Source organism: Pteropus vampyrus, unplaced genomic scaffold (genome assembly GCF_000151845.1).
Source record: "Pteropus vampyrus isolate Shadow unplaced genomic scaffold, Pvam_2.0 Scaffold683, whole genome shotgun sequence".
NCBI lineage: Eukaryota > Metazoa > Chordata > Mammalia > Chiroptera > Pteropodidae > Pteropus > Pteropus vampyrus.
In genome coordinates, this window is record NW_011889464.1 from 13,632 (window position 1) to 23,521 (window position 9,890).

Sequence of the window (9,890 nt, forward strand, 5' to 3'; positions counted from 1 at the left end):
GTAATGGCACAGGCTCAGACTAGCTTAAAAGACCAAACAGCCATAAAAGGCAAAGACTCTTTAGACTTGACCCAAAATGACAAGTTGGAAAGAGAAAACTTTATAAAGTGAACCTCCTCAAAATTAAAAACTTTCAGTCTGTGACGGCCCATACGGAGAGGATAAGGAGACCGGTAACAGACCGAGAGAAAGAATCTGCAAACCACGTATCCTACGAAGAGCTATTACCTAGAAAATACAGAGAACTCTCTAAAGTTAACGGTAAAAAAAACCCAAGCAATCTAATTGGAAAATGCGCAAATGACCAACGAGGACGTGCAGATGGCCAAGGCGCACGAGAAGGACGCTCGTCATCGTCAGCCTCCAGGGACCTGCACACCACAACCACGAGGGGACGTCACTGCATGCCGGGAGGAGCGGGGAGACCTAGCCGCCCGTCCGACAGCTGGCGAAGCCAGGAGAACCCGGGCCACCCGGACGTTGCTGGTGGGATGCGGGTGACGCCGCTGCCCTGGATGATGGGCCAGCAGTCCCTGACCAAGACAGCATGCAGCCGACCCCCAGCTCAGCCAGCACGCTCCCGGGGGCCCGTCCGGGAGACACACAGACTCACGTCCCTGCTGAAGCCAGTGCGCAGATGGCGACGGCAGCTTTATTCGTGGTAGACAAGGCCAGGTGACCCGCAGTGGGTGGCACGTCCACGGAGGGCCCCGACTCGGTGATAAGGCGGACAGAGGCACGGAAGTGCGTGACGTCCGGGAGACCATGGGCTGAGAAAAGCTCATCCCACAAGCCCCTGAGGTGTTGCCCCGGTGACGGCTTACAGACGGGGCACAGACGGGGCACAGACGGGGCACAGACGGGGCACAGACGGGGCACAGACCGTGGGTGTGGAGTCACGCACAGGGTGCGGGGGACGGATGTGAGGACGTGAGGCCAACCTCAGGGAGCTCTGTCATTTCGAAGTGTCCCATGTCTGGGCTGTGGTCGTGGGACACGAACTCAGACAGGTGACAAAGCCGTACAGAGCTCAGTCCCTACAGGCGCAAGCGAGCACGAGTGAGGACGAGGACTCCGCAGTCAAGGCCGGCGAACGGCAGCAGGGTTGGCGGCCTGGCCACGGGCTTTGACCACGAACTTGCTCAGAGCTGCCACTGCAGGGCCTGGGGGGCTGGCCAGCAACGGGGGTCACCCTGTGCGGACACCTCGAGTCGCAAGATCGGCTAGGCCGCCTGCTGTGTACGCGGCCGTGGGTGAGACCGTCCTGGGCTCCGTCGAGCCCATGGCAGAAACGCCCGTGTCACAGGCTGCCGCGGGCGAAGCGGGCACGGGCGGGTCCCGTAAGCGACGCTGCGACCTCCTCTTCCCTCTCCAGCCCCGCACTTCCAGACGGTCCTGCGTGCCTCACCTCACCACGCAGAGGGGCGATGGCCGCTGCGATGCAGCTGCGTCTTCCCTGCGCCCGATGCTTGGCGTGTTTAAAACGGGTCTCTAGGAACCACTTTGTTTTACTCTTACAATAACCCCCCGAGGCTGAAAGGCATGCGACAGGGAGCCAGGCTCATTGACAGGTAGTGGGTGCCCCCTGGGGGGGTAAGTGCTCTGTTCTCAATAACTTCACTTCCGAGGTTCGTGTCAAACGTACACAGTGCAATCTTCCCCGCTCGGCCTGATGGGGCACCGAGGAGCGGTCCACGGCTCCCGGCGTATAAGGACCGGCACGCGTTTCCTGGATCCTCAGAGAAAACAGCCGTGGTGAGTCGCTGTTGGCGATGTCACTGGCAGAACAGCGGGAACACGACTCAGGTTGTCCAGGCCCCCAGCTGACGGGAAGGACGCCGCCCCCCCTCCCGCGGGCGCCGCAGCTGCTCTGTGCTCCCCTTGGGGCCTGTGACTTCTCCTCTGCAGAGAGCCTGCCCTTCAAGGCGACTTCCCGGGCCCTCCCCAGGTCTGGGGACAGCTTGCTTTCCAACACCCCGAAACTGCTGCCATCCGAAACTAAAATGCCAGCACCCCACAGTCTGTTCATTCTCCGACGGCCCGTGGGAACAGATGACCTTGACGCTGTGGTTTCCTGCGTGGGGTGTCCCCCGCACACCCCGCCAGGGGATAATGACGGTGCGCAGCCTCCGGCTCCCCGTGCCGACCACCCCAAAGCCTACTGCCACCTCCCTCTGGGTCCTGCCACGAGGTCTGAAGTCAACGGATGTTTCTTCAAAGAGGCCGTCGAGAAAGCTTCGGGTGCAGAGGCGGGCGCAGGGTGCTCGCGCAGGGTGCTCGCGACGGACGCTGTTTCAGTGGAGAACAGGCCACGGCCCCGGAGGCCGGCCCGAGCCGCCCGGCGCACGTCATCTCAGGAGCGTCACGCAGCCGCCTCGGCGCAGTTACCCCGACTCGAGCCGCCCCTGCGCCCCTCCAAGCGCGGGCCAGTGCGGTGGCTGAATCCTCTGCTGCTGTCGGGGCCCACGGACTCGCACGGCGGCCTTCAGCGGCTGTCCGTGGCTCTCCCACGGTCTCTTAATAAGAAGGGAACCGCGCCCTTCGGCTCGGGACGACGGCGAGGGGGCGTGGGGAGACAGGGCCCGGAGGCCTGGGCAGCTTCTAAAGCCAGAAGCAGTTTCAAGAATCACAGAGCGACCGACCGTGAGAAAGAGCTAGTGTCCTCGTCAGTCGACTGCGGATGCGGCAGAGGACACGCCGCTTTGCTCGGACCTCCCTGAGGCTGGCTGTTGAGCCCCAGAGGGATGAACGTTTGAAACCTGGAGCCTGTGCCCACGGTCGCCCGGCCCTCCTGAAATTCACGCTGCCTCCCGGTCGCCAGCCGCTAGCAATGGCAGAAGCCAGAGGGACGCCACGGGGAGCTATAGCGCCTGGTGCTGTTCTCACTTATCCACGTATATGCGTGAAAAGGTCTCGGTAGAGATTTGCTGTTTCATTTGAAGTCTGTCGTCCTATAAAAGCATCCTGAGGAAATACGTCCACATCTTGGGAAGATCGGACCATTAAGAGAGGCCCCCAACACTCTGTCATTCTCTCCATTTTTATTTTTATTTTCCAAGAAAGTTAATAAAATAAAAAGCCACTGACGGAAATTCGAATTTTTAAGACCGTATTCAGGATGAGCTGGTTAGGCTATCGCGCATTCCAAAATTCTCCGAAAAATCAAGATCTGAATAGAATTCTTGCATCCCCGCACTCCATTAAGAAAGGGCACCAATAAAATCTGAGCCTGAGGGAGCGATGCCAGCCTTCCATAAAGAAGGTACGTAGCGTAGATTTAATGTGACACGTGAATCGCGAGAGCCGATGGTCCTGTGGGACGCACGGTGCGTCCCTGCACTGGCTCACCGGCCACTTCCCCCGTTCGCTTTCACGCCGCACGTCGAGAACAGCGTGACATGTAGGAACACGCAGGGGCCTGCGGACATGCTCTCTGGGACCCCTGCTCGTGCGAAGACATCGCCGCGATGCTCGCCCTGCCCTTCCCTCCTCCCGTGATTCCGGGCACGTAGGGCCTCGGTCCGCCGCTGCAGCTGACGCCATGCCCAGCTGACGTCTGGAACAGTATGTTCCCCAGAGGCCACCTCCGTTGGATTCGGTTGGCTATGTAGTTTTTCGTTTATAGATTTGAGCTATGAGAGGAAGTTCTAGCAACGTGTGTGTCCACGGGACACGTAGCCGGCGGCGGCTCTGTCAACGGGCGTGACGTCACCGCTTTAGCGGGGGCCTCGGGGACTTTATGCGGCATTGCTTTGCTACATTTATATTTTGTAGTTCACATTTATTAGAAAATGCCCCCGTCTGTGATAGTGGCATCCTCCCTTAACTGAGATGTTATGGCACCAGCAGAGCGATTTCACGTGGGCGCTGCACTGCCCCTTCAGGCTACTCCTCGCCTCGGGCAGGAGTGTTTACCAGATGCGCCTCACGGCCACGAAACAGAGGTGCAGAGAAGCACAGCAACTTCTCCTAGGGTCACGGAGACGGTTAAGGGCAGCGCCAGGCCCCGACACTGCCCGCCGGGTCAGCACGCACTTGCTCCAGCCAGCGCCAGGCTGGGCGCGTGCAGCAGCACAGATGCACGCCCCGCGGGCACCCACACTTTTATAGAGAAATGCAGTTTTTAGCTCGTCATCAGGCAGAAGAGAGTCACTGCTTGACGAGGCACAGGGAGTAGGGGCTCGCTCACGGCCGCAGGAGAACATGCGGATACACCCTCCCGAGAGCGACGGGAAACGCACGAGATCGCAAACGAAGACACCCTACCTCGCGATTCCTCTGCTGGAAATGCTTTCTGATGGCAAATGAAACACGTCTGACGATGAGCTCAGTCGGAGCGGTTTGCAGGTGAAGGGGGGCCAGGACTGGGGGCCACCAGAGAACGGTGCGCACGGCGGCCGTGTGGCTGCCGACACAGGCGCAGGTGCCAGGGAGCGACCGCCTGCTCCCACGGACTCCGAGAGTGCGCGGGGCTGACCCTCAGCCGACACCGTCACGTGACGAGGCTCCCATGAACCCCTGACTCACAGGAGGAAGGCGGGGGCCGAGGGAGGCGACACGCTCTGGGCACTCGGCACAGCGCACGGTGAATGAGAGGCAGTGACGAACGTTAGCTGCGCTGGGACCAGTGCTCGGCATCCTCAGTCGCAGCCCGGGACATGGCTGTAAGTGTTACTGGCAGTGGCAGCAGCAGTGGACTGATTGGAAGGTCGGACAGGGCGCGTGCTCAGGGAAAGGTGTCCGGGCTGTCGTCTGTGGAAAGGGTGTGTCTCCAGAGTCGGCGAGGGAGGCCCGGGGATTCTGTGGGCGCAGACGGCAGGGCCGCCATGCTGCGTGTCACACTGTGGACTATGTCACGGGAACGCCCAAACGCGGGCGCGTGTGCGTGACGGCCGGCGCCCCTTCTCCTTACTGCTGGCGTGTGTTTTGCGTGGTTCTGTTTTCTAGCAGAATAACACGTAGTTAGTTCCCTGGGGCAAGCTTTCTCACAAATGCAGAGAAGTCCCCAGGCATGCATAGCAGACGCAGAAAAAGCAGGAGAGCACTGTGCAGTCGCTTCTCGGAGCGGAAGCCACGTCCGGCCTGGTCATCTCAGGAGCCACGGCAGGACGCTACCTGCACGGCGTGCGGAACAGGTGAGGAGGCTGCGCGGGCGTCTCCCTCCGTGCCGACGATGCCGGCGAGCAAAGACAGCCCGGCGTGACAGTTCCGATTCTGATAGACCGGATGTCATAGCGCCACCGACGGGGCTGCCCGCACAGCCTGCGTCTGCAGGTGACCGGCGCCCAGCGTGAGGCCACGGAGCAGCCTGTGACCCGGGTAGCAGGTGCCAGCGCAGGACGCACGTACCATCCGCACACCAAGGCTGCCTGGACTTTGCCAGGACGCGGGGTGCTGACTTCCACGGAGGTACCGCGAGTCACCCCGGCTCCGTTTCCCCACGGTCCCTGCCTCTCTTAGTAGGCCGTCTCGCGGAGCGCGAGGGGTTCTGCAAGACACGTGGCATTATTCTAGAAAACAGACACCTGCCCTGACCATGTGCTACCGCAGGTAAGAGGCACGGGGGCCGAGAGGGAGGGTCGCTTTGAGCAGCTCATCGTTTCTACTTTCTAAGTGTCTGTCGATTCTACTTATTGCCACATTATTAAAACAATTTTTTTTGAGGGGGAAAAAAAAAAAACAAAACATTTATACAATCCTAAGTAGGTTCCCACGGGAAGCCAGAGTCGGAATGCCTTCGACTTCCCGTGGGCGACACCGTCAGACTCCGGAGCCGGGACTGGGGCCTGCGCCGGGCCGGCCGCGTGTGGCGGGCAGAGGAGCGCGAAGCGCACACTTACACGTACAGGACCGTCCTGGCGTCGCCCACCTTCCCGGCGTCGCCCACCGTGAGGGTGTCGTAGCCGCGCTCCAGCTCGAACTCCTCGAAGGCGAGCTTGATGACCTGCGTCAAGGGCAGAGAGAGAGACTTAGCGTAACAGCGACGGCCCAGGACCTAAACGTCGCAAGCATCCGGGTGCGGTATGGATTTCGCTCCTTACCGCTGTTGAATTTCCGGTGACCTCGAGTGGCTTTTAAAGAAATGATGTGGACGTCCGTAGGCATTTGAGAGCCCTCGATTACAGAACTTTATGGAATTCAAAACTGCTACGGCTTCCAAGACATGTATTATCAGCTCTAAAATGAAATTAACCTACGCTTTAAGTTGAATATCTATCAAATATTTATTTTAACACTTACAGTGTCTGGAATGACCGACAGATAGACTCAGCACAAGCATAAGAAATGTGGACTGTAGTTAGTGAGATGTATTTCGAGGATACTCAGAACCAAGAAATAAACACTTTTAGAGTAACGTATGCAGATTTCACGTAATTATTTATATTAGCATATGCAAAGAGTCCTTCTGAGGTTAGAAGGTCACCTTCTGTGCTCCACACCGCCAAGCTGTGGCGTGTCTTGTTTTAAGAACAGTTTGATCCCGTGATCAGCACCGGGACCTGCAGACAAGCCAGCTGCTGTGTGACACACGGTACCCGCGGCTCCAGGGACTATGACCTTCTCTCTGAGAGCACAGGAGACTTTCGCCTGGGAGACGTAATGCTTCCTTTGGTGATCAATATGGCAGCGAAGGGAAAAGTGAGTTGGAGATGGTATAAAAAACCCTGGATGACACGGAGAGAGAGAGGATGATAGATAGATAGATGATAGATGATAGATGGATGATAGGTAGATACGTAGGGATAGATAGAGAGAAACAGGAAGAAATGGACGGAACGAGAAGACAGCCCGGGCGGCACAGAAACCACAGCACAGGGGACCCTCGTGAAGAGGCCCCAGGTGCCCGTCTGCTAAACGCACGGGAGGGCGGGAGTGAGTGGCACCGGGGAGCCTGGCTTCCGACCGAGGTCTCGTGTGGCATCGCGGTTCTGGCTGAGCTCTCCTTGGGAGCGCCTCCCCGCGACGCACGTATGGAGCACACGAATTTGCTACCTGAAATTCTTACTGAAATTAGTGATACAGCCATGATAATTTATTTTAAAAATCCGCTCTTTCAAATTGCCGTTTTGCAGGAATGCACCCTCTTAGCCATCTGACTGCAGAGGGTGTGGAGGCCGACGGCTGTCGCAAACCAGTACGAATACGGCATACGACGCTCGGTACCCGAGGACCGCTCTCTCCCTCACTTTTTGCTCTTTGTCATGGTTGATTTGTAAGTGACCCCATCAAATAGGAGCGAACAGAAGAAATAAAGAATCCACACAGAGACCCGGAGGTCTCGTTTATTCAGTCTCCACCTGTGTGACAGCCCCACTGGGAGGCAGTGCTAATCCAGCGAGACCCGAGGGCACGCTGGCTGACTGGTAATGAGCCACAGGTAAGGAGCCTGCTTTCATTAGGAGCATAAAATGGCCATTTGTAATTCTTTCAAGCCAAGGCAAAGGATGTCAGGCTTTTGCAGGTAATTAGCTTGAAAGATCATCAGCGGCGTGGTCAACGGACTATGGTTACTCCACACTAATAACAAGAGAACCCGTAGTAGACCTGGTCTGGTCTAGTTTGTCGGAATATGCCAGTCTACAAATACAAAAGCAAAATGTGCGTTTGTGATGAAACGCACCATCAACTCTCAATCAAGCAAAGAGAGAGATGCAAACGAAAAGTGATTTCGACAGGAGGATGCAGCTTTAATAAAAAGCGTGTGTATTTAAGGCGTATTGCATTAAGATTTGCTATAGGGAAGTGATTACTACGGCCAAGCGAATCGACACGTCCTCACACAGCCACGTTTTTGCACGGCGAGAGCACCTGAAGCCGTCTCTCAGCCAACGTCCAGCCTTCAGCACGGGATTATCGACGGTGGCCGCTGTGCTGTAGGTTACTGCCTAGATTTATTCATCCTCTGTAAACGGCAACTCCGAACCTGTTTTTTGTTTGATTTTGTTTTCAGATTCCACGTCTAAGTGAGACCACGCGGAATCTGTCTCTCCGGCTGACTTACTTCACTCAGCGTGACACTCTCTAGGTCCATCCACGTCGTTGCTATGTCACATCCCGTTATACACACGCACCACCTCCTCCTCACCCACGTGTCTGTGGATGGACATCCGTCGCCGCCTCCTCTTGGCTGGCGTAAATGATGCCACAACGAAAACAGAAGTGCCTATTTCTTTTGAATTCGTAAGGGATCTGAAGGAGGAGAGAGGGCTCCGCAAAATCTCAGGAAGGAACAAGTCAAGTGCGATGGACACTGACGTGACAGATGAAATCCCTCAAGGAAAAGCCACCAGCATGACACGAAACTTGTCCCAGATACGGAGACGACCCGCAGCACAACCACGCGATCACGGCTCACCTGGGGTGAGCAGCAGCGACGGAGGAGCGTTAAACACGCTCTGCGGGGGGAGCGGGCACGCCTTTGAGACCCCCGGAGGACTCCTCGGCCCTGGACTGAAGCGGCCAGAGAACCGCCTGCATCATCCAGAAAATTACTGACATAGTCTCAGATGGGTGACACAGGATAGCAACTTATTAAAAACGAGACCGGAAATTGAAGAATCGCGATACGATCCTACAGAACGTGTCAGAGCATTATCAGGTGTGTCGAAATGCAGAATCACTATTTACAGAACGCTGGAATCTACCAACGGGAGAGACATGGAGTAATTTAGCTGGAACTCTGAAGGACCGAAAGCTTAGATAATTGCAAGAGAAAATTACAGATCTACAGACAAAAGCTGAAGATATTAAAGCCTGTCAGGATATAACCGGAACAAAGGGTTCAGGATCGATAATTAGAAAAATAATGGAAGGCACATTGTTTTGCACCTGATTCGTGAAGAGAAGAGAGTGTGAAACAGTACAGTACGTATGACCCACGTAAGGCGGGGTGAAGAAACGGGGCGCGTCTTCTCGCCGGGCCGTTCAGCGCTCGGAAACCACCCTCCCCCAGTGAGATCTCAGACACAAACCCAGAAGAAGAAGCGGGTTATATCTGAAGAAATGCAAATTAGAGTTAGGTCCTTTTCTGACACGATAAAACTCTAGAGGTAACGGATCGATGAGATTATGAGTCCCAGATAAAATGAAAAAGGTGTTCTTTTTCGCATGCTCATTCAGTGCAGAGGTTATTTTGCGTGAGAAGAAAGGGGCTCTTTTACAGGTATTTAAGTCTCAGCTAATTTATTAACACATCCCATATCTTTACCTTGGCTGAACAAAACTTCAAACAACAGGATTAATTTTAAAGAATTATTTGAAGAGTATTTTGTTTCAATATGAAAAGAATGATCCAAAGAAGTGACGTAAAGGAAAAAGGAAAAATCTGAGTTGATGAGACTAAAAACACGTAGACTTCTGCAAGTTAAGTGATAACGCTTCACAAATGAACACTGGGCTGACCTGTTTACCTCTGGGACAGGGCCCTGGAGCCCCGATGTGGCCCCACAGGACGATGGTCGTCCAGCGCAGGTGGCAGGTGGGACAGCTGGCCACGAGGTGGCCACGAGGTGGCTAGAATTCAGCTAAGACATCCTTGCCGACCGCAGGACGAGCTGCCGGGGGGGAGATGCTGCCACGTGCCCGCTGGGCCAGGTTCAAGCGCCGTGTCTCATCCATCGTGGGCGCTTGTGACAGGAGCTTTGGGAGGCCACTCGGACGCCCCCGTTCCCACTGGCATGTGTCCCCAGTCTCCTGAGGGCCCAGGAAGCTGAGCAGAGCTCGGTTTCACGAAGGAGCTGGAGGCAGAGGGCCTCCCGCGTGCGGGGAGGGGCAGGAGCGGATGGACACGCGCTGACGCTCCCTCCATGGGCTGTCGCCAGGGGCAGTGGGCAGACGACCTCGCCTCCTGCTGTGGACCAAGCCCCACGCGGGGCGGTCACACCGAAGTT

General features: G+C 56.3%; 1 protein-coding gene across 1 annotated transcript in view; it reads right to left on the reverse strand.

The window, feature by feature from the left end:
• LOC111733914 (CUB and sushi domain-containing protein 1-like) overlaps nt 1–9,890 on the reverse strand; it is a gene marked incomplete at its 3' end in the record, with an annotated part of 68,758 nt that overhangs the window by 8,341 nt on the left and 50,527 nt on the right. The window contains exon 4 of the mRNA XM_023526068.1: nt 5,841–5,944. Coding sequence (XP_023381836.1) covers nt 5,841–5,944 — 104 coding nt within the window. The remainder of the gene's footprint in view (nt 1–5,840; nt 5,945–9,890) is intronic.